Here is a 26,011-nt window from a genome sequence, read left to right as displayed (position 1 = left end):
GTGTTCCCATGTGCCATACAAAAAGAAAGTAACACTTTTGCTGCAGACATTTATTTTTGGTCAGAACAAAGTTAAAGAAAATCTCTTTACGGGTAGACATTTGTATAGAAAATACATTGATATGTTTTAAGACCGAAGTAAATCCAAGACGAGGGTTAAAAGCCTCGAAAATAAAATATTTACCACGCATTATTTACTCAGACAGGGGACTGGGTGACACCATGAGGATAAATTTCGTTGAAAATGGAACAAAACGATTGCAGCGTAAACGTTTTTTTTTTTTCAAATAAATATTTCACAAAGTAAAAAAGAAACGTTTTAGAAACAACAAACCTGTGAGTGGTTCCATAAAAGTTGGGTAACTTTGTGTTCCTGTGATTTTTTTTATAAATGTATATTGTGCACCCTATATTTAAAATGTCTGGTATATGAAATAAACGATTTTTAATCATGTCACTCATTTTTACCTTGATCACATTTCTTTGTTGTCAAGAAAATTACGTTTTCTCTCCTTAACATCAGTCCCTAGCCATGTCACATCTCCAAAATAATGTTTTCGTGTGTCTGTTTTGAATATACTAGGCGATAATTTAACTTTATTTAACTTAAAACACATTAAAAATTACTCCATCTTATAAACGGAAAAATTTAATGTGCAATGTAAATTATTTTTCATGATTTTTGTGAAGCTAAGTAGTGTCATCGGTAATTATAGTCAGGCCCTAGCCACTTAGTAAATTTAAAAATACGCGGCAATTGAGTGAAACGAGCATTTTAAAACCGATGCGTTCAAAAGTCACCACGCGAAGTTAGCCACACGCTTGGGCCGGCCCGCGTCGGCCATCTTGGCGTCAGTGCTGTCGGCTTCCCCGCTGAGCAAACACGTGCTGTGCCAGTCAATCTGTCAGTTCCTAGGTGAGTTATAATTCGAAAAGTTCTATCGTTATTATTATCTTTTGTTTGTGTGTATATGTGCTTTGTTTGTTCTGATATTATAGTTATCTAACATTTTAGGAATATCATTTTAAGAGTAAACTAAGTATGATTTTGTTGTGATTCGTCAGTCCCTAGGCCATCAGGCCCTTGCCGTAAATGTGACTAGGGACTGATGCAAAGGCCAGGGACTGACGTTCCTACTCGTTAAAATAGATTCGTCAATTTGATATAGTGTTATTTGTTTTAGAATATGCCACCTAAAAAGAAAATACCGCTGTCTAAAGAAGAAAAAGCAAAAAAAAAGTCAGAACAAGCAAAAAAACGTTTAGAAAAAATAAAAAATGATCCAGTTTCATTAGCGGAGTATAAAGAGAAAGAAAGATTAAAATACCTCAGAAAAAAGGAAAAAGGACAGAGAAAATGCGTTAAGGATATGACTCCTCGTGAACATAGAAAAGTGAAAAAAAACTGGATCACTTACTCAGCAGCTTACAGACAAAATAAGAAAGTTGTTAAACATGCTGATAAATATATTGACGAAAATACGCCACCAACATCTGATGGAGAAAATGGTCTTCAGGTACCACAACAAAGAAATCTCGAACAACAAGTAGATGATATAAATGTTCCATGTATTGCTGATAGAAGACAAGCTGAAGCTAAAAGAAGAAGTATTTTACAACGGAAGATAAGAAATAAGCAACTACGGAAGAAGAACCAAGTTATTGCTGAGTTAAAAAAAAAAATTGCTAGCCAAAGACAGAAATACAAACGATTGAAATGCCATATTAAAAAATCAAAGAAAGCACTTACACCCAGAAGCAAAATTAACGAACTGGCGAATGATCCTAATCAAAAGGCAGAATTGGTCAAAAAAGCACTATTTGGTGAAGTAATTCAGACGCAAATCCTAGAAAAAAAACAGGAAACAAAAACATACAAGGAGAAAAACAGATTAAAAATGGCTTTGTCTGGTTCTATAGTAAAGAAGTATAAAATATGGAGGTTGGGAGGCAAAGCTGTGACTTACAAGAATATGGGATTTAATCGCACAAAGTCGACTAAGAAAAACAGCAAGAACAAAATGATAGCGATAATTCGTCAGTTTTACGAAGATGATAGCAATAGCCGATGTGCAGCAGGGAAGAAAGAGTGCATAACTCGCAATGGTATTAAAAAACAAAAACGATTTTTGTTGGATTCCTTGAAGAATCTACACCAGAAATTCCTGTCTACTAATTCAATGACGATTGGGTACTCCTTGTTCTGCCAGCTACGTCCATTTTGGGTCGTCGAGCCTAAACTTACCGATCGTGACACATGTGCTTGCGTCACACATGAAAACGTTGACCTGAAACTGGTTGCATTAAAATACGCAAACATCTTAAATTTTGCAACTCATCAAAGTGCTCTTCAGACGGTTTGCTGTGATCGGTACTCTGAAAAATGTTTATCGAGAACTTGTGACAGATGTTCAATGAAAAATTTACCCTATAACGAATTCGACAACAGCGATGAAATTTTAGTCAAGCAATGGAGGAACAGTAAAGAATTAATCAAGGACATAACAACTAAAAAGGAGAGATATGTAATGAAGTATAAAAAAGAGACTCAAAAACTGAAACCTTATGATTTAATTGGACAACTTGAAGAGACTGATCTACCTAAACTATTCCAACATGAAATGAACATTGTGCACCAATACAATACTGTTAAATCTCTCAAAGAGTCACTTACAGAAAAAGATGCCATAATCCACATGGATTTCTCGGAAAATTACACGACTAAATGCAACCAGGAAATTCAATCGTACCATTTTGGCGGATCCCGTACGCAAATTTCGCTACATACTGTGGTAGTCTACTCGAAAGATATGACAACTTCGCATTGCACTGTTTCATTAAATTTAGCTCATGGTACTGGAGCTATTTGGGCACATTTAGAACCAGTGCTCGCAACATTACCGTCGACTGTAGAAAATCTGCATTTCTTGAGTGATGGGCCTGTAACCCAATACAGGAACAAAACCATGTTTTATATTTTGGGGTGTAGGATCCAAGATTTTTATCCGCTTGCTATAAGCTATTCGTGGAATTTTCACGAAGCAGGCCACGGAAAAGGAGCCCCAGACGGAGTTGGAGCGACGTGTAAGCGTAGTGCAGACAAACACATAGCACAACATGGTGACATAACCAACTTACATGACTTTGTTGTGGCACTCCGCGAAAAATGTCCGGGAATAAAGGTTTCTATTATTGAAGATGTCAATATAGATAGAGTGAATAAAATGATCAAGGATAATGAGGATAAGCAGAAAGCTTTTAAAGGTACGCTTTTGGTACACCAAGTCCGAGGCAATGTTTATATGCCGAATAGAATATTTATGAAAGCACTAAGTTGTTTCTGTGATGATGACGGCTGTGAACATTTTAAATTAGGAACTTTAGAATACCAGACAAACATTAATCGACTGCAAGTGTCTACGGTGTACTCAGATTCCGAAGATGATGTGCCATTAGCAAGCACGAGTCGTGATTGGCAAGAAATATCGAAGACAAACTATGGCAGTGGAGATTATGTTTTGATCAAGTTAACTATGCGAAAAAAAGAATACCGGTATGCTGCGATTTGCTCGAAATATGATGAAGTGGATGGTGAGTTGACAGTTGCATTTCTAAAAGTTAGCAACGACCATGGGACTGAATTTAAACTTAATGACAATGATATCGCTGACGTACCTTATGAAGATGTGATAGAAAAACTGCCAGTTCCTAAATTAGTGAATAAAAGAAACACAACAATCTATAGATTTAACAAGCCAGTTAATGTATTTGAGAAGTAAGACTACGTATTTTATGATAAAATTATAAGACTGCAAATTTGTGTTCTTAAAGTACAATTATAATTAAGAAGAAACTATTTTTGTTCATTGTTATATTACATAATGTTATGTTTTATAATTATATATTATGTAAAAGTACAAAATATGTTTAGTTGTGTGATCTCAAGTAAGTAATGAAAAGTATTACTAGTTCTGTTATTCTTGTTGGTAAGAGAGTAGTATCCAAGATACTTATCTAAAGTTAGTTTTGTCTTTAATTTGATTAGATTTTGCTATAAATGTGTCAATTAGTAATATAATAGCAAGAATTACTAAATAAATATTGATTATGTACGATGAAAATGTAATTTTATTTATACTAACAATGAAGGGCATCAGTCCCTAGCACAGCCAGTCAGTCCCTAGAAAACCGATATCAAAAAAACTCAATTTTCTCTATAAATACTAAGTAAAGTGACCGGCCTGTCTGGATACAAAATTTAAACTATTAAAAAAACCATATTTACTAAAAAGTTATTAAATTAGTATAAAATAACACTGATGGAAAAAAAAATTAGAAATTTACCCAACTTTTATGGAATCACCCCTGTTTACTTTATGCACGGCTGAACTCTGTAGAACGGAACAGAGCATGAAGAAAAATCTTTTTGAATTTAGAATGTAAGTATACATATTATTGTACTCTTAAATTGAATGTTTACTTGTAAATAATTATAAAAGAAGCTGGCTAGTGGCCAGCCAGAATGTAAAATAAAAAAAAAATACCTTGGGAAAGTACATAATCTGTCAATCATATTCAATCTTATCTTTAAACAATAATCATGAAAGACAGCTAAAAATATAGGGGATAATAGATAAGAATATTGTGAATATAATACTCAATATTGAAAAAAAATCTTCCCCAATTGACTCAAAATAATCAATTTTCCTCAGGCGCTCTAAAATGCTTTTTTTTCAATAATAACACTAGCTTTTGCAAGGGGTTTCGCTCCTGTAAGAACTTACTTCTTCTTCGTCTTCAAGTTTGAATTGATTTGTTATAATAATTATGGATGGACAGCCAAAAGTAAACAAAACACCCTATCTTTACAAGAAAACGTAATACGTTTTGTGGCAAAAGTATTTTAACCTCCAGTAAAGAGGGAATAAAAGGGTTGGATTTACGGGATCCGATGATCCTAACTATGCATCCAGATTTTACGACCGGTGAGCCCGTGGGATGGCGATCCTTGGAGGCCAAAGGATTTATATAGACGATAAATTGGATAAAAACACGCTTTCCATCCCTTTTTTACATGTGTTTAGGAAGTGTTTTTGTTTTGCTCTTCTTCATGCCTCATCTACTTGACTAATTTATGATCAAACGCACTTACGAGTACTTAATACAGATTTCTGAAGACACTATATTTCATCCCCGAAAAAATTACCGTTTTAATCAGATTTGCGTTGACAAAAAACAAAGAGAAATAGTTACAATATAAAATTCTTACGAATGAATCTGAGTAAGAATTTTATATAGTTTTTATTCTGGGCACTGTGATCGAAAAGGGCGTTCGTATAAAATACAGCATGTCACGCCGTCTGTCCATCATACACGACCTTCTACCTCGTTCATTTATTTCCGCAAGTCACTAGGTAGAGAGGAAATCTGTCAGAAGCGGACTTACGCGGAATATAAAGTGAATGCTGGGCTGCTAAAAGTCTATTTATTTCTATCTTGGTATTTGTTGATTGATTATATAAACTTCTATCACGTCTGCTTTTCTGGCGGTGTATATAGAACCAGTCTCAGAAATCGTAGTCCACAGTAGTTAGATAGGATAGGCTTGATGAGATAATTTATTAACGACAATAACAAACTGTTGTTTATTTTTAATAATTGATTAAAGTAGGAAATTTTTCGAGGAAACAAATTGCGAAATGTAAAACTTTTGCGTAAGTTCCGTTTGGCCGTTGGGCGCCGCTGACAACCCTTATAATGAACCGTTTTTCTTCTTCAAGCTTCGTCGGATTTCTTAATTAATGATTCAAAATGTTTTCCATAACAATATTGTCATTTTATGTAGGTACTAGAGGACTTCCGCGCGTAAAACGATAAATCTCGTTAATTTCCGTTCCAGTAAGAGTTTTGGGAAATCCTCTCTTAGTGCATCCGTAGACCACATAAAGAAAGTCTCTAGACCTAGTGGTTGAGCCGAGAATTGTCAGTCAGTCACTCAGCAAGTGAAGAGTTTTATAAAAGAAGTTTTTATTTTAAATCTTGGAAAGCTACTTTCCAACATTAATTATTTAAAAAATTAACTAGCTTTTTCCCGAAGTTCAGCTGTATTTAATCGTAGAACTCCCGTCAATCCTGGTGCCACGGAAATATTTTAAAATAACTTAGCCCTCAAATAAAATCTTTCTAACGATTTAGCCGTATAACCGTAAGACAAATTAAACAGAACCACACGAAGTATTAATATGGATTCATACTGTAAAAAAATTGTTAGTTACGTAATTTTTTCCCATCGCAAATGGTGTGATGAAGATACACGCACGTTTGGCTCAAATCCAAGCGGGAGTTTTGTTTACATTAGTTTTTGTTTACTCAGTTAAAATGAAACCGTCTAAACTAGACACGTGAACCGCAGCCGATACCGGTGAATGTTTTAATATAAAACGTGTTAGGTCTCACTCAAGCGATATATTTGTTTGGACTGACGAGCAAAGACAAATTGAAACGTTTTGGTGTTTGACTGTGTGGAATTTTAATCGTGTTTATTAGAATGCAATTCTTCTTTTAAGTGATGGGCTAGCAACCTGTCACTATTTGAATCAATTCTGTTGAACGTGGCGGAAAAATCTAGCTAGTGGCAGCATGTTCTCTTCCGCGCAGATGGTAAAAGTTATTCAAGAGAAAGGCTTACGAACTTTTTCTATGATGAGCTAACCATTTGTTACAAGTCAATTAAGGCTCTATCTAATCTGCAAGGTATTAAGACGTGATATTTGTTTGTATATTGATAGTGTCGGTCTCCACCTTAATTCCTCTTGTGTAATTTTGAAGCACTTTTATCGAAAAAACACTTTGATACGCAAGAGATTTTCTCAAAATGTATGATGAGTAAACTGAATACCTCAGTTTTATCTAGCTCAATATAGCCTGATTTATAGTGACGTGGGAAATCCAGAGATTACTAGGGAACCGGCATATTTGTAAGGAATCGATATCATTATCATTTTGGCATAAATCCTTTAGCTGTGTGCCTTCACCGGAGTAGTCGTTTTTCAGATGAATAAATCAGCTAAACTTTAAGGGTTAGGTATAACCAATTTACACTCACTTATAGCTTACGTTATTGCATTTTACAAGGTTAACAAATATACATATAATCACGTCTATATCGTTAACAGAGCCAACAGTCTTGAAAAGACTGAAATGCCACTTGCAGCTGTTCAGCTTAAGATTTAAATAATGATAGGTTGCTAGCTCACCGCCTATAAGAAGAATCCCAAGTTTATTAGTTATGGATATCGTAAAAGGCCATTAAGGGATATCCCTTAGGGATAGCCCTTAATTGCCTTTTACGACATCCATGAAAAAGATATGGTTTGGTTCTATTCTAAAGTGACGAAAACTACACGGCGAAGGTGTTAATATCGAAAGTCGGATCGATTTCTTTATGGGGTAATGTAAAATACGTCCCAATCCAGAATCTTCAATCATTTACCTCTATCTTAATATTCGGGCCAGAATAATTCTCAATCTTCTCATCTTTACAAAGGTAAATGAAAAAAGAACGAGTTCAGAGTACCGATAAAACAATATTTGAACTCTGTTGTAAACTCGCTTTCAACGTTACCTTGGAAATTTAAGGTAGTTCTCAAGTCACGAGATAATTGGGAACATGTATGTGATGATAAAAGAGAGGTCTTAATTTTCTTGATATCTAACTTTTGCTTTTAATTAGTTGCTAACTGATGCAATTAGGAGTTTGGTCAATTGATTTGTCTTAATCTGGATTCAGACATACTATTTAGTTTTTACTTGAGTTTTTTTACCGGAGTACAGGAGTGACGTCACTCGAATACATATTGATACTTCTTTTTCTAGAAAAATATATTTGTTGAAAAATATATTTTATAGTCGTTAGAAGAAGAAGCTTAATAAAATAAATGCCACTTTATTTTATTAATGAATTTTTCAACACTGAGACAGCATAAAAATTATTTACCGTTTCAGTACCAAAAGGAATACACTACGTCTTTTGCCTCCTCCGTAAAAATACTAAACCATCGCATTTCCACGCACAAGCCTACCCTGTTGGTGTGATAGTGAGCAATCTATCTAAATCGGTTACTGTACTGTACCTAGATTTTTATTAGAGGGTTCCATTCTTATAGTCACGTCTATATTTCTAGCGGGGTAGACAGAGCCTTGAAAAACTGAAAGGCCACGTTCAGCTGTATGGATTTATGATGGAATTGAGATTCAAGTAGTGAATTGCCTACAAGAAGAATCCCAAGTTCATATGCCCATCCCTGAGTCACTTAAAAGGTCACTTTTAGAAGGTTTCGAACTTTTATTTTTTGATGGTAAATAAAGCTTCTGTGGTAACAATCGGCAAGTTCCAATAACGTAAACAAATTAAGTTTCGTGTACAAACCTCATTCTAGGAAGTTTCCGTTTAAGAATCACGTTTCGTAATTACTCGTAAATCTCTTCGAAGTGGTGATCACTATTTTGTTTGTTTACAATCGCCAAGTAAATTGTTTGATGTACGTCTGCAATTCGAGAGAATGACAGTGTCAAAGGAATGGGAATGACGCGAGTTATGTCTGCTGCCGGTTATATGACATTGCAGTGCAATGTGCATGGAAAATCCCATACAACCGAATACACAGACATACTTCTAAACATACCCCACCAGTATACATAACTAAAGTGAATATATATATATGTTGTCTTGTATATATAACTATAGTAAATAAGAAATATATAAGTGCCGTGTGGTTCCCGGCACCAATTACAAAAAGAATAGGACCACTCCATCTCTTTCCTATACATGTCGTAAATAGCGACTAAAGGGTAGGCTTACAAACTTGGGATTCTTTTTTAGGCGATGGGCTAGCAACCTGTCACTATGTGAATCTCAATTCTATCATTAAGCCAAATAGCTGAACGTGGCCATTCAGTCTTTTTAAGACTGTTGGCTCTGTCTACCCCGCAAGGGATATAGACGAGACCATATGTATGTATGTAAACAAGTGATCAATGGATGACTTAATAAAATGCTTTTATTTGTCTCTTTTAGTCTTTTTCCTCCAGGCATTAGTTCCGGTTTTATCCTAAGTTCTTAAGAGAGGAGACCTTGGGTGAATTAGGTTTTTACTCGAAGCGACTTCTATTTGACCTCAGCAATCTTTGTAAGGGATCCTTATCCATGATAGATCATGAAAAAATATTGAAGGAACTCTTTACCCTTATTCGATATAAAATCATCTTTATCCCTTATTTTGCGTTCTCGGCTTCAGTCAATGTAGACAGTCCTGGTTTTTATACCGGCACCATCTAGCTAGTTCTATGTCTGTGACCGAATACAACTCGTCATCAATCGCGTCATTTTCGAGCCTTTGACAGCGTGATACACGACAGTTATTATTTTATATGATTCAGTGCAAATTCGCCTCTATTGCTACGTCCTAGAGTTGATATCTTATTGGCTGTACATATACATAATTATATTCACGCCTCCGACCCGTAGGAGTAGGCAGTCGTTACATCTTTCCACCTGCCACAATCCCTGCATTCTTTTGCTTCATCCACATTCACCACTCTTCTTAATGAAAACTCATCAGATAAGGAATTAAGTTGAGAGGTTTGTGTTAAAGATTTCTGTATTTAATTACACTTGCTCGCTCCTTAAAAAGAATATACCTAAGTAAATCACATCGAAGATAAGAACAATTCTAACCACATATTTTTATAGCTTATGTGCGGATATGGAGGTAATAACAGACCTTTTTCGGGACACTTCCAAAAGTGGAATAGTGAGATAGTATCGTAAAATAGTTATGGTTTTACACCTCGGTTCAAATAAGGATTTTATGCTTTCAGGTATACATAAATGCCCACACGGTCAATTCGCCTAGGCGGTAGGGGATTCAAATTAATTAAAATGGGAGGTTATGTCTATTTGTATAGACCATTTTAACCTTAAAAAATTTTGATGATGAGGTAATTTTTTTTATTCATAATGAAAAAGCGAGAAAAGATCGTTAAAAGAGACATTTCAAATCAATGTAGGCCAATATTTAAAATTCATCCATCAATCTTCCGATAGTTAACAATTTTCACCTAACCACTAAAACTAAACACTAACTCTGAATTCGAAAATTCTAAATTGTCTCTCAAAATTTCTCACTTCCCGATGCAATACGTGAATAATCAAATGAGAATGTCGCAATCGATTATAAAGTGAGTCGATCGCATCGCTAATGACGTCGCGTCAGCAACGTTGACAAACTCATGAATTTTCAGTTTCAATTCAGAATCTGATATGTCTATAATTCAATAAATCTGAAAAAAGTATGTCTGTATGTTAGATGTATAAAAATAATCTGACATTAGACGAAGGAGTAAAGTACTAAAATTGCGACTACGTACAGTCAAAAGCGTATCAATTTACCCAAATTTGTGGCATATTCACCTCTATTTAATACCGCGTCATGGAACTTTATGATGCAGGATAACTTGACATGCGGTTCACTGTACTGGCAACCCCAGTGCAAACATGTTCAAGTGGGCTCTTCAAATCTTGAATCGGATGTCTTTGTCTTATCTCTCCCCAGACATGGCACACCTACTGTTCGAGATCTGTGGAGCATAACTTTATATGTATTGTTGAGTAGTTGAATCGACTTTTTTTCCATAAAACATTTCGTGTTTATCTTACAACTTGCTTTTGGCCGCGGCTTCGCCCGCGCAAATGTATTTTAGATTATAAGGATACGACATAAAATTTCACCCATTTTTTAATCCCGTATCGTGCGGGACTGTTTTAAGTTTATATTTGATTTAAATTCATATGGCTTCTCCCGTCTCTTCTCGTTCTGTTCCGTCCCGTCACATTCTGTTGTGGCCCGTCCTGCCCCGTCCAGTCCTCCTATCCTGTCCCATCCCATCCTATTTAGTGCCATCCTGCTTTCCGCAACTGACACGTATTTCTGTTGACGTTAAAATAAAAATACTAAAACTGTATACATAAAAAAAAAGTAGCTTATGTTTGAACGCGGGTTTTAAACTATTTACATACCAAATTTCATCAAAATCGGTTTAGCGGTTCAGGCGTGAAAGCGGAACGATGATTTTCATACAAACTACAACCCCCAATTTGACTATTTTGGGGGTCGATTTTTGAAAAATAAGTAGCCTATGTTTAAACGCGGGTCTTAAATTATATACATACCAAATTTCATTAAAATCGGTTCAGCGGTTCATGCGTGAAAGCGGAACGATGATTTTCATACAAACTTTCACCCCCCCATTTGACTATTTTGGGGGTCGATTTTTGAAAAAAAAATTGCCTATGTTTGAACGCGTGTCTTAAACTATATACATACCAAATTTCATCAAAGTCGGTTCAGCGGGTCAGGCGTGAAAGCGGAACGATGATTTTCATACAAACTTTCACCCCCCCATTTGAGTATTTTGGGGGTCGATTTTTGAAAAAAAAAGTAGCCTATGTTTGAACGCGGGTCTTAGACTATATACATACCAAATTTCATCAAAATCGATTCAGTGGTTCGGCCGTGAAAGAGGAACAGACAGACAGACAGACAGACAGACTTTCGCATTTATAATATTAGTACGGATTCAAAACTATATAACTTTTATACTAAATACATGCTGTATGCGCAGTTTGTTACCGTTTCTTCTGTACTGACGCCTTGGAAGCGGCAGTAAACTTAGGTTTAAGTAATTTATTTGACGTCAACCAATGACGTGAAACCAAAAGATTTGACTATTATTAAGCGATATGAAGTATTCTATAATAATGAATATATATTGAATTTTTTCGAACCAAACAATAGAAAATGCTACTTAAAGTGGTCAAAATATTATTTCAGACACATGCGAAGAGATTCACGTATTTCCCCTTAAGTTTGGGACACAGTACACGTACAGCTTTTTGTTGGCTTCAGCTAAATTGTCACAGTTTACAAGCCTGTTTTGTATGATTTTCGCGAGAATATAACAGCTGTTACATTCTGTTTTTCTCAGATCAGCACTCAAGACGAGACTTACGTTCTTGTATTTCATAATTGGCAATCAATATATGTTTTTTTAATAAGTTAAATATGTCACAAGGAAATTTTTTGTACGTAGTTTTTCGCCTTCTCTCTCTATCATCTTTACGTGCTCCCAGTTGCACCTTCCGTCACAATGATTCGGAGACTGGGACTTTTTTCTCTGCTTTTTTTCACCATTTTGCCCGTTCTAAATCATCTTCAATTATAGGACCAAGCCCATCCCTGCTTCTTGGCTTACAAATATTTAGAATTCTAAATCTTAATTATTATAGGAATACAAATACGTAATTATTATATTATTTTTACATATATCCAAGTTACATTGGAACTCCAATATAATAGCTTACTTTATTGTTCGTTCCTACCAATACCCTTATCAATCGGAATGAGCGGACGGACTGTTCACAGGATATATTTCTAAACACAATCAATACATTCCACCGCCTGTGCTGCATATTTTGACACTCACAAGGGCATCGAATCAGTATTCAGAAAACGTATAAAACAAAAGCGCTTTTTGGTTTTGCTGACTGTCCGACTGAGAGCTATTGAACTTACGTTTTGGTTTTTTTTTCGACTATCCAAAGTAATGTATTACTTTTTGTAAATACTTTGCTAGAAGAACTATGTTTCGCTCTGTGAAAGACATGACAAGAACGTGTTTTAATACCGATCAGAGGATCTCAATTCTATCAATAAGCCAAATAGCTGAATGTGGCCTATCAGTCTTTTCATGACCGTTGGCTCTGTCTATGCTGCAAGGGATATAGACGTGATTATATGTATATATGTATGTATGTCAGCAGTGCAGTCGGCTGACACGGCTTTCTAATAAATGTCGTAAAAGGTGACTAAGGAAATACAAGCACATTTTATTCTAGTGCAAAAATACAATAATACAAAAAACTTAAGTGTGTACCAGCCGTTTCTCTTCCTATGCAGATTGTAAAAATTTATCAAGGTAAAGGCTGACTTGGGATTCTTGTTTTTATTTGAATCTAAATTCCGTTATTAAGCGATAAAACTAAACGTGGCCTTTGGTAAGGAATTAAGACATGATTATTATAAAAAATAAGATTAACGCTTCAAATTAGAAACAACTAGATATTCCACTTCCTATCCATCGGCAAAACCATTTAAGCAATTAACCGCTTCTAAGAGAAAGTTTTTTTTATGAAAAATTATGGATATTTGGAAAAACTTTTTATTAACCTTGTCCTGACTAAACAAAAAATCCGTACCTAAACTAACTTTCAATTTTTCTAATTTCTCATTTTCAGGAAGGAAAACTTTTTTTGCGATGATGTACCGTTTACTGCTGTGATAACTTAACTGCCGGAAAAGGAGTATTATTTATTATTAGAAAACTAGCTGTTGTCCGCGACTTCGTTCGCCATAAACAATAAACCTTCCTCTCTGAGGCAATGAGCAAACATTTCTAAACAAAGTTTGTTGTTCATCAGAACGAACAATATCAAAAGATTAATTCTATCGTTCATTTTAAAATAAAGCAAGCAACTAAGTAACGAGTAAAATTAACTAGTGCAATTGTGGTTTCCTTCCTGCATGCTTCGTTAAACGTTATTGGGCACTTACTAAAGAAATAAAATATAATTTACTGCACAACAAATAGAGACGGTTAGTTGCGTACCATTGTGGCGATTTTCTTGTAATTAACGGAGTTTCAACCTATTGCATTATTTACTATATATAAAGAGGTGGTCTTTGCCTACCTCTCCGGGAAAGAGGCGTGATTTATGTATGTACTCGTATGTACTTTTTATAGAAGAAATGTATGAATCTATTATTTTTGTCCAGAGTATAGGTATAATTGACTGATATATAATAGCGATGAATACGAATATTTTAATGTCAGTAATAAGATTGAAAAGTCTTTCAGACACGGATGAGAATATAATTTATTATAAAATTTAAACTGAAATTATAACAGTACATACACACATAAATCTGATGCTTTATATTGTTTTGGTAAATAATATACCTGTCTGCGCCACAAAACATAAATTTTATCACAAATGGCATACAACAAAAGCTATTTAAAGCTCCGCTTGCTTTTACAAGCACTCAATAGAAGATAAAATAGCCGAGATGATTGAAAACATATAAAAAATTGATGGAGTTCGCAATTTTATTAAATCTCCGAACGTTACCTACCAGGTAGCACTGTTGTGGCAACTTCTGGTTGTGTGATTACTATCATTATATTACTTTCCACCATTTCTTTACTTATATACATATTTTTAATAACACAAAAAATATAGTTGAAGATAGATTAGATACGTAGTTGAAGAAAAAACAATACTGCAGACGTTTGTTTTTCGTATAAAATGTTAAATATGTTTTCTTTTCAGAGATAGAGCAAAGTTGTTTTACAAAAGGTAAAAAGGGCAACTACGAAAGCTTACATTACTTGTGGCCGGCTGGACTTACAAATACAAACGTACATTGATATTGACGGCAAAGAAAATTCCATCTCAATTTTTTCTCTTATGATTTATATTTTACGTGTGTTTTTTTTTCAAGCTAATAAAATTATGATATCCCGACAATTTCTTTACCATTTTTTTTATTGTAAACTAGCTTTCCCCCGCGACTCCGTCCGCGCGGATGTCGGTCTTCGCGTAGATGGTTTATTTCTCCATTTTATTTTCAGTCCGGTCAATTTAGACCAAAAAATAGGAATGAAGCTACATTAATTCCCATCAAGCTGAAAATGAGTTTAAAACACAATCAAAAGCATTATTTCAAAATTCCCCATGATTCCGGTTTAAGGAAAAAAATTACCCAAGGTCAAAGGTAAGAAAATGGGATTTTCACGATTTTCTTCAAAACGGTAAGTTTTATAGGAAAATTACCTCAGACATAGATTGTAGATCATAAAGATATCTATAAAAAGGAATCAATATTTTTTTTCAATAAAGATACCGTTTCTGAGATATTACGATGCAAAAAGTTGCAAGCGTCATAATATGCATAAGCACGTCTCGTATATACTCTATGTAGCAGTAATATAAGTAAAAATATTGTTCTGTCGGTAATTTTAACTTGAATTCAAAATATAAAATATACATAAGTATAATGAAACCCAGTCCCTTCATTTATACTGTAGTGAAACCTTGAGACAACATCTGTCTCTCTGTTTAATTGTGTACGTGGCTAGGGTCGTATAGCTGCTTTATCTCAGAATGCTCAACACATGAAATACCGTTAGTCTTTAATAATAGTTGTCCTTGCGGGGATACCGTTGTCGGCTATGGACACCACGGCCTCTCATGCCCTAGGAGTGGCGGCCGTTTAGGGCGCCATGTCGCCCTTAATGATATAATCCTCCGTGCTCTTGCCACCATCCATGTTCCAGCCGTTCTAGAACCAAACGGTCTGGCTCGGGATGATGCCAAGAGACCGGATGGTATGACTTTGGTACCCTGGAGATTGGGGCGGCATTTGGTGTGGGATGCTACTTGTGTCGACACACTTGCACCGTCTCATCTTCAGGTTACTAAATCTAAGGCCATTCTGCTTCAAATGAGGCAAAAAACCTCAAAAGGCGCAAATATGTAGTTATCGGGATCAAAGTTTACATCAGATGGCAAGTGTGATAGTGATATTGAAAGGAGAGTGAACACGGGGAACATGGTGAATGGAGCTTTGCATGCCTTTATGAGCAGTCAGAAACTATCCAAAAAGGCTCGACTGGCTGTGCACAGGGGCGTGTTGGTCCCGACATTAATGTATGGGAGTGAAAGTTGGGTATGGCAAAAGAAGCACGAAAGCAGAATAAATGCAGTGGAAATGAGAGCGTTAAGGAGTATGTTGGGTGTGAAATTGAGTGACCGGATAAGGAACAGTGTGATAAGGGAATCTTGTGATGTGAAAGAAGATGTAGTTACAGGAATAGAAAAGGGTATGTTGAAATGGTTCGGTCATGTGGAGAGGATGAATGAAAACAGGTTGACTAAGCAGATATACATGGAGAGTGTGGAGGGAAAGGTCGGGGTGGGAAGACCTAGACGAACATATCTTGATCAAATTAAGGACGTCCTGGTAAAGGGTCAGGTCAAAAGTACCCGAAACCGCCGAGCTTGCATGAAGAGAGTTATGAATGTAGATGAAGCAAAGGAAGTATGCAGGGATCGTGGCAAGTGGAAAGAGGTAGTCTCTGCCTACCCCTCCGGGAAAGAGGCGTGATTTTATGGATGTATGTATGTATGTAGTTATCGGTAATATCTATACTTTTGAACCTTTTGGGGTAGAAACTCTGGGACCGGGGGGCCTATCTGCCCATCAGCTTTTCCGACAATTGTCGAAAAAGCTAATTGAGGTATCTCTTGACCGGAGGGCTGGAAATTATCTGGCTCAGAGAATCAGCATTGCCATTCGAATTGGCAATGCTGCCAGCCTTCTGGGCACATTCCCGCATGTTGATGCTATGCAAGGGCTGTACAATTTATAAATTAAATTTTAGTTTGTAGTCATCTTTTTTCTTTCTTTTTATAAGTAGTTATAGTTTTAATTTGATTATTGCATTGAATTTGATAATTGTAATCTCTATTATTGTCCTAAGATGATTTTCTTCACTTAGGGTAGCTTTGTTGAAAAAAAATATTGATACCTTTTTTATAGATAACTTTATGATCTACAATTTATGTCTGAGGTAATTTTCCGATTTGAAAAACTTACCGTTTTAAAGAAAATTGCGATACACCCATTTTTTACCTTTGACCGTGAGTAAATTTTTTTCCTTAAACCGGAATCATGGGGAATTTTGAAATAATGCTTTTGATTGTGTTTTAAATGATTATACTCATTTTCAGCTTGATGGGAATTACTGTAGCTATGTAGTATTTTTTTCATAGTAATTAGTAGCGGCCCGCTCGTGCAGCAAACGGTTCAAGCCAAAGCCGACTTTAGGCGCTACAGGTTACGGCGCTTAATCCACTGCGGGTAACGCAACGTGTGTTCGCGGTTCTACAGAACAACGTCTATGGATAAACTGAAAAATTAAGATTTTTTTTCTTCGTATTTTTTCGGGATAAAAAGTATCCTATTTTACGCCCAGGATAATAAGGTATAATTATACCAAGTTTCATCAATATCGAACCGTTAGTTTTCACGTGATGCCTGAACATACAGACAGACAGACAAAAATTTTTTTAGTCACATTTTTGTGTTTGGTATCGATCCAGTAACACCCCCTGCTATTTATTTTTTCAATATTTTCAATGTACAGAATTGACCTTTCTACAGATTTATTATATGTATAGATAATGAGCAGGCCTACATTTCCTTGTCAAGATTATCCCGTTATCTTTGGAAACACGCGACGGGTATAAATGACCCGGAGAGGGTGACATCCGATCGTCATGTCGCGCTCCATTGACGAAGGGTTCATAAAACAAAATCATAATCAATCTTGATACTTTATCATGCCGTTCGTGACTCATATTGGTAACGTAGCATTTTTAAGACATGGAGAAATATAGTATGACGTTATATAAGGCAGTATTTAGCAGTGTCAGCTCAGCATAATCTATTTAAATTAAACTAAATACTATGAGGACCAGTATGTTAGCATACGCCTCTGCTGATACGAGGTAGATTCGTCAGTAAAATACGTTCTCAATGCATCACATGATCCCATCAATATAAGAAGAGTAAGTATCAATTAATTATCTTAAAATATTCAAAATTAAAGATTATTCATTATTGTGGGACGTTTCAAACATCATTAATTAATTGTAATGCATCGAATGATCTCATCTATATAATAAGAGAGAGTATCAATTAATTTCCTTAAACAATCAAAATTATTTATTTTTTTATTCACTATTGTGGGACGTTTTATATATCACTTAATAATAATCATATATTTTGGTTTCACAACATTGGTTGACGTCAAATAAATTACTTATAACTAAGTTTACTGCCGCTTCCAAAGCATCAGTTTAGAAGAAGCGGTAACAAACTGCACTACAGAAATTTTACCAATAACGTCACCTTCCAAAAAGGCACTTTAATATTTCCTAGCTTTCTCTACAAAATAACAAGCGGTCACCACGAGGTTACGTACCGCGTTATAACTATACACTTACTAAATAAATTGTTTGTAAAACTGCTAAGCTGTGATACTATAGTAGCACAATGCAATCTCGTTCCAACAGCGCTCTCGTAGAAGGCTGATCGACCCGCAATGTTGACTCGAAACTCAATCACCGTTGAATCCAAGCTACCAGTACCATACTAATACCTTTATTTGATTTGATGTGGGTTGCAGTTGATGAATGCAAAGTGCCGACAATTTTACATTACTTTATGTGGTTATTTACTGGCCTAAAATAGTGTTTAGATACCTTGTCCTGTATCCTAGCAAAGCCTATTTGCCTATGACGATACAGGAGGCTGTCCGCTATATAAACGAAGTGATTCCCGTCAGACCCTTTGACTTATATAAGTATTTATTATAAAATATAGTATCGTTGAGTTAGTATCTCGTAACACAAGTCTCGAACTTACTTCGAGGCTAACTCAATCAGTGTAATTTGTCCCGTATATACATATTTATTTATTTAATCATGTGGCTTGCTTTTGATTTGATTGAAGCTGTGATTTAAGTCCTGTGTGTTTCCAGGCAGTTTAGAATAGAATGCTATTAATTCACTTAAAATTATTGGTCAGTGCAATCGAAGTTATGTTATACTCTCTTCCAGCTTCCAGATTCACAAAGCCATGAAGGAGGTTAGACGAAAGTCACTCTATGACTCATCACAGGAAGGGCGTAACTAGGACAACTATAAATAATACACCACTAGAAAAAAAGAATAGGACCACCCCATCTCCTTCCCATGGATGTCGTAAATGGCGACTAAGAGATAGGTTTAACTTGGGATTCATCTTATAGGCGAGTGCTAGCAACCTGCCACTATTGAATCTCTATTCTATCATAAAGCCTAACAGCTGAACGTGGCCTGTCAGTCTTTCAAGACTGCTATATGTATATATATCCTGTGTACCACACTTTTTATTAGAGCCTTATCTGTTCGACCACCGATGATCAAATGGCTTGAAATACTGATATTTCCAAATTGATCTACAGTGTAACACATTCACCTGTATGAACGAACTGGATATCATGCAATATGCAATAATCTCGGCGCTTTGCATAGTTCCGGATAAGCTCGGGAATCCACATTATTTGTGTATCGAAAAGCACAGTTTCCATTAAGCTTCTTTTTTGTTATACCAGAGACTGGTTAAGAGGGAATCCTGGTCTAAATCCTATACTAATAATATTATAAAGCTGAAGAGTTTGATTGTTAGAACGCGCTAATCTCAGGAACTACTGGTTCGAATTGAAAAAATCATTTTGCGGTAAATAAACCATTTATCGAGGTAACTGAATTTTGTCAGAATTATAAAATTAGGAAAAACATAAAAGTGAGATAATAATAAAAAAAATTACATCAAACATCACATTTAAGTTATTTGTAGATAAAAAGATATGTGTCTAAATGTTTCAAGATGACGCACAGTTCCGAGAGTCTACTCACTGGTTTGGAAATCACGTACAATTTAACAATATGTTAAAATAATTACTGGAAGTCTTTGTTACGAGGCGGGATTTTCACATAAAGAAATGATTAATTTAGATGTAAAGAAGAAAGATAACTCGAAGGAAGAATCCTACTTTTAGCTAGAAAAGCCATTCAGTAAATTATTAAATAATTTAAATTAAAATAAATTCATTTCAGATGTTATGATAAATTATTTAAATTAATTAAAAGTCTTCATTAGTACCTTCGCTCATTTAAATATAATAATTATTTAGAAAATAAATGTACCTGATTTATGGTAGAAAAAAATATCGTTAAAAATTATTCGTAAGTTCCCGAGTTATTTGAGAAAATTCTGTATTCTTTTGTAGGTGGCGCTCCTCGTGACGGGTGACTTCGCGCGGGCGAAGCGAATTTGGTGCAAATACATAATTGGAATAACCATTATTAATTAACATATCAAAGAAGATCCATTGTAGATAGATACCTCCAATCAAACGCGAATCTAGATCTCTTGAACAACATTTTATTGGATTTCAACGACAATAAGTCTTTACGGACCTCTTTCAATCTTTCCGATAGCAATTTAATCACGATTCCTATCGGTTCTCCAGGGAGGCTGTAACGGTAAGTATGTGACGTCAAAATATGTGTTACTCTAGTTGAGATAAGGAGTTTGTAAAAGGTATATATTTTTTCGAGAATTTCGTAGTAAACAAGGAACCCTTATAATTTCGTCATGTCTAAGTGGTAAAATCACGTCTATGTCCCTTGCGGGTTAGACAGAGCCAGCTGTCTTGGTATATTAGTATACATACATACATACATAAAATCACGCCTCTTTCCCGGAGGGATAGGCAGGTATATTAGTATGTATATTAATAATGGTACAAATAAAAAGTCGTAGAAAAAATCATGAAAAATCTTGTCACGCGGAGCTTGGCATAAATCTTTCTTTAGTTACCACATTCCTACATCAAAATCAATAATTTATTCAGAAAATAGGCCTTCGCGGGCACTTTCTCACTTCATTTTACATGTCAATAAATTAAATGTAAGTCATCCTCGTGTAACTAACATATTAGTGTTTGTTATATTAGCTATAAGGTACAAAATAAATTAAATGTAAGTAATCCTCGTATAACTAACATATTCTCGTATAACTAACATATTAGTATTTGCCAAAAGCTATAAGCTACAAGCTACCAAAGCAATTGGTTTAGGTACAGATGGATAGTGTTACGTCCTTTAATTTTACAGTCAGCCAGTGTCACAGCGTTCACGATCCCGCATAAAATAAATCGTAACTGGTCGCTAGTGCTCTCGACTGCTCTCCATTTTATCAACGACCACTTCAGAGCTCGTAAGAAGATTGTCCACTCTTGTGGATGTTGATCCTTGAAATTTAATACCAAGAATATTTCTTATATGTTCCTTGCTATCCTTCAATGACGTGAACGGCGACTAAGGGATAGGCTTATGAACATGGTGTTCTTCTTATAGGCGATGAGCTAGCAACCTGTCACTATTTGAATCTACATTCCATCATACTCACTAGATCTATCTTCCCTAGATCTGTCTTCCCCGCAAGGAATATAGACGTGACCATACCAATTTTTTTGTTAATTTTTATAAGCTTTTGCACCTAATAATATTACTTCGGGCTATATTTGCCGTAATGCACATAAATTCACATTACCATTATTTATACCAAAGGTTTGCTTCTTAAGTTCACAACACAAAACTAAGATTCCCGGAACCGTGGAAGCCTTTCAGTGGCATTGGTAGAAAAACCCGATTTTCCAATACTTTCCATTCCCATGCATCCAAGGAAAATTGAATAACCCGTACAATTTCAACATCACTTTGCATCGACATATTTCTATTGACAAAGAGTCAGGTTTAACTTGGTTTGTTATGGTAACTTTACTTTTGTTTAAACTTTTTCCAATAAAGAAAGAAGAAATAGAATGAGAAAAAAAAGAGAAAAAGAGAAAGAGGAAAGGGAAAGAGGCGTGATTTACATATGTATACATGTACATATGTAAACTTTTTCAACTTGAATTGATTTGTTGGGTTATTTATTTAGGCATATGATTTATCAACTATTGTGAAGAGAGTTATGAATGTGAATAAAGCGAAAAAAGTATGTAAGGATCTAAAAATACTTGTGGCTTACGGTTACAGGCTTTCTTGATCGTATAGAATTGATAAAAAACCGGTTATGGCGCGGGCATTGCTCTTGAAGGTTCTATATCTGAGCAAATTTCGTTGAAATCGGTCTAGTAGTAATTCCAGGGGCCCCACATTATAGGCAGGCTGTACAGGAATTGATGGTAAATAATGCGGCCAGCCCGAGACTCGCAGTATAAGACAGCTTCAGCTTAAAGTATAATATTTATTTTTAACTTCACACCTTGTATGTTAAGTTAACCAAACTTCAAATGACTAAATAAACTAAGGTTTATTGTGTTGTAACGCGTGCACCATGAGTTTATTCGTTACAAACAAACATACAGATCTTTATATAATTGATGTTATAATAAAATGTGTTCCCATTAAGAAAAAATGAATCTGTCTTTAAACAAAAATAATTGGTCCTCGAAGACGAGGAAGGGCCTTGTTAAGTTTTCCGATAACAAGACTGCACCCAACAGCGGAAGCTGAGTGTTTGTTCCTTTTGGTCTCATGAACGTCTACTTAAGCTGTTGCTGTTATTGGCGGCAAAAGTATAAGTTTTAAATCTTTAAAAAACTATGAAATATTTGCCAATTGATGCAAATTGTTTATGGGTTATTTGGTTTTAGTAAAGTGTATAATGTCTGTCACTCTTGGTTGCTACATGACTCGTAAAGATTAAGAAAAAAATGAAACCTTAGATAGATAGATAGATAATAGACTCTTTATTGCACCATAAGAGTAAAACATACAAAACAACACAAAGTAGATGTAGATGGTACAAAGGCGGACTTATCGCTAAAGCAATCTCTTCCAGTCAACCTTTGGGTGGAAGGAAATCCAACAGGAGATTGGCGTTGGCGCAGAGCAAGATAAATAAATGTTTGAACATAATAAAATATATATCTATATATAATACATATAAATACATACAAATACGCATAAATACAGATAAATACATAATAATAACATATACTTAGGATAGAGTAGAAAGATAATGAGACCTAACGAGATTTTTGAAACTATTAATAGTCTGGGCTTTCCTGATATCTACAGGGAGAGCATTCCATAGACGGACAGCTTGTACAGTAAAAGAGTGGGAGTAAAAATTGGTATTGGATGTCGGTAGTCTTAGTCGTAGGGTAACCGTGCTACGCAGACTGCGGGTGGCGCCTTGGGCATCGCTATAAAAATTTAAGCGCTCCTTTAAATAAGATGGAGAAAACGGATTAAATAAGACCGAATAGAGCATACCTTTTGCATATTATATTCATATAATTTTAATTAATAACAAACAAATCAATATGAATCTGGCAAAGATTATAGTTTTATCGCCCAATTTTCCGATAATAAAAATTATGACGTTAACCGTGCACACTCGAACATGATTGTTTTTAATGTGATTCCTACAATATCCCGAGAAAATTGAGATCTTACATATATGGACCTATGGCCGATGTAAAATTTATACCAAATTTAATAAGACCTATCATTACTTCAGAACAAAGGATACTTTGAATTACGCATGCCGAAGTACCTGACAACCGTGTTCATGGGCTAATGAAGTTAGGCATTGCTTGAAGATGGAACCTTTGAGTTCCTATTATAGGGGTTCTAGGTACGGTATTATATTAATAATAGTGGTCAGAAGCAGCATGTCTATCCCTCTTTGAGTGTTCTTAGTTGGTTAGTGATTCTTGTAAGCGGGAAAATAGCTAGGCTAAAGCTAGTTCATTGGTACATCTATAAAATGTTACATACAAGTTTTATTTTCATTTACCACGTCAACTATCTGTTGCCCGCAACTTCGCTCATAAAAATGTAATACTGATTTTAAACCCCGTTTTAATAACTTTTAAAATATTTTTTTTATAAAAGTAATAAAAGAGTTAAGCCATAAAAGAAAACGTGACAGACAGGTAGACTTCAGTATTTTCAATATTTGTATGGTTGCATTCTCACGCAATGTCGAAATGAAAACGAGAGAGCTATTAATGTGGATGAAGTGAAAGACTACCCCTTCGGGAAAGAAGTATCATTTTAAGTATCTTTGGATATCATTTTTATTTTTTCCAAACATTTAGTTTCAATTTAAGATAATTTTCACTCAAAACTAAGTAAATACACAAACAAACACGTAAACTACGTAAGCATGTTGTGGCATGTTTTAGTAACTGCTGATAACAGAATGTCTAGAAGTTCCAATTTAGGTGAGCAAATGAAGTTATTAAAAAGTAGTGGCACTGTTAGAAATTAAACTTCTGATAAAGCTATCGTTGCTAATAAGAAAGGGGAGTTATATACAATAATTAGATAATTTTTTTCAACTAGAATACGTGGTTACATCAAATAATTGTTTATTTAGCAAAACAATTCTATGTTTTACACATAAATATATAATTAAGTATCACTTCTTTATCGTTGACAGGGTACACAGAGCCAACAGTCTTGAGAAGGTTAGCTTAATGATGGATTGTTTTTGTTTGACAACTTTTCAATAATAAAAAAAAAAATCATCCTCTATTTATACGATAAGAAAAATATGCATTAAAATGTCAAGTGAAATTATAAGAGGTTCTTCATTCGTATTCATCACAGGGAAGTATGCATACACAATACGCGACATTTTACATGAGAATTTTCTCTTTCTAAGACCACGTATTGTTCATAAATCTCTAATGCAGAATTCAGAAAACTGAACTCAGTTGCTTTGGGATCTACGTGATAAATAAATAAATCACATAATTACAGCCTTAGGAGAAATATTTATATAACAATCAGTATAGTAATAAATAATCAGACTAAAAACATTATCATTTTCTTTTTTTTCTTATTTAGTATGAGAGATTATGCATCATAATGGCTTATATTAGGATTTATAGCAAAAAAACAGAAAATAATTTTCATTGTAATTAATCAATCAAAAACTAATTAAAAGAGTAATTAGAGGTAGATATTTATGTGTCATATGAGTCTAATGTATACTTTGAAAATGAAATAGAAATTAAGTTTAGTGAAAATTTTATAATGCAGGTGAAGTCTACGATATTAAATAAGTATAGGTTACTTGGTTATTAATTTTTTGAGTTCCTGTTCCTAATATTGAAATAAAAAACCAACATCAGTTAAATTGAGAACTTTCATTTTGAATGTCGATTGAAAATAGAGTCATCCGCAATTAGTGAGATAACGGCTATTCTTGCATCGTAAAAGTGACTTTAAAGTGAATGAAATGAACCAATAAATATTTAATTGTACGGGCAAACTGTTACTGCTTATGACCTATTAATTTTTACAGATAACATGATTTTTCAGTAAAAGATCTAAAAAAATTTACATAATCAAAGATCGGAAAAGTACCAGCATCAGCATATATTTTGGTAAAATTTTTGCCGATGCTGGTACTTTTCCAATATTGTTACAGTTTTATTAATTTTAATAAACTGGATATCCGCAATTTTTACTAGTTTGCGTCAAACCATGTTTATATCTGTTTTACCGCGCCCGGTAACTATTTTACGAGAGAAGCTTACTGGAGGTTGACAAAATATCAATAAAGTAGGTTAGTGCCGTGTGGTTCCCGGCACCAATAGAAAAAGAATGAGAACACTACATCTCTTTTCCATGGATGTTATGTTATGATAATTGGAATTTCTCTTTTAGGCGATGATGGGCTACCAACCTGTCGCTATTTGAATCCTAATAACATTATTAAACGTGGCCTTATCTTGCTTATACACTTGTAGGTGTGGTGGTTGATTTATTTTGCATATAATATGTTAATAAAAAAAAAAAATAATAATAATTTTGCCTAGGTATTGACATTGTTTATGGTGATTTATAATATCGAAATTATCCTTCGATAGATAAAATTTGACTTACTGATAATAAGAATGTACTTAATTATAAATTGTTCAGTATACCTTAAAAATTAATGAATATCTTATTTAAAACTTTATTCGATAGCTATGGAAATGAAATAAATATTAAAAAGTGAACATAATACCTTGTTTGCATTTAATTTTCTTGTAGATCCAGACTATTATGTTAAATTTCGTGAATATTAATTGCTAAAAAGTAGCTTATACTTATGAACCATACTATAACATTATGATTATCTGCGAGTGTATAACTATTGTATAAATTGCTAGGCGCAATAAAAAAACTAAGGGGTATGCTTATTAATTTG

General features: G+C 34.6%; 3 protein-coding genes across 6 annotated transcripts in view; 2 read left to right on the top strand and 1 right to left on the bottom strand.

Annotated features, from left to right (window-relative positions):
- The window catches only part of LOC132902072 (uncharacterized), a 133,804-nt gene that overhangs the window by 69,032 nt on the left and 38,761 nt on the right, over positions 1 to 26,011 (top strand). The gene's annotated exons all lie outside the window — the stretch shown is intronic.
- The window catches only part of LOC106142910 (tachykinin-like peptides receptor 99D), a 106,594-nt gene that overhangs the window by 41,975 nt on the left and 38,608 nt on the right, over positions 1 to 26,011 (bottom strand). The gene's annotated exons all lie outside the window — the stretch shown is intronic.
- Positions 418 to 3,778, top strand: LOC106139163 (uncharacterized). The gene is made up of 2 exons (XM_060945933.1): positions 418 to 915; positions 1,184 to 3,778. The coding sequence occupies exon 2, from the start codon at positions 1,187 to 1,189 to the stop codon at positions 3,776 to 3,778; it is 2,592 nt and encodes an 863-aa protein (XP_060801916.1). The 5' UTR covers positions 418 to 915; positions 1,184 to 1,186.

This window comes from Amyelois transitella, chromosome 9, assembly GCF_032362555.1.
Source record: "Amyelois transitella isolate CPQ chromosome 9, ilAmyTran1.1, whole genome shotgun sequence".
Taxonomy (NCBI): domain Eukaryota; kingdom Metazoa; phylum Arthropoda; class Insecta; order Lepidoptera; family Pyralidae; genus Amyelois; species Amyelois transitella.
The sequence above is the reverse complement of the archived record's forward strand: the minus strand, read 5'-3'. Positions and strand labels throughout refer to the sequence as shown.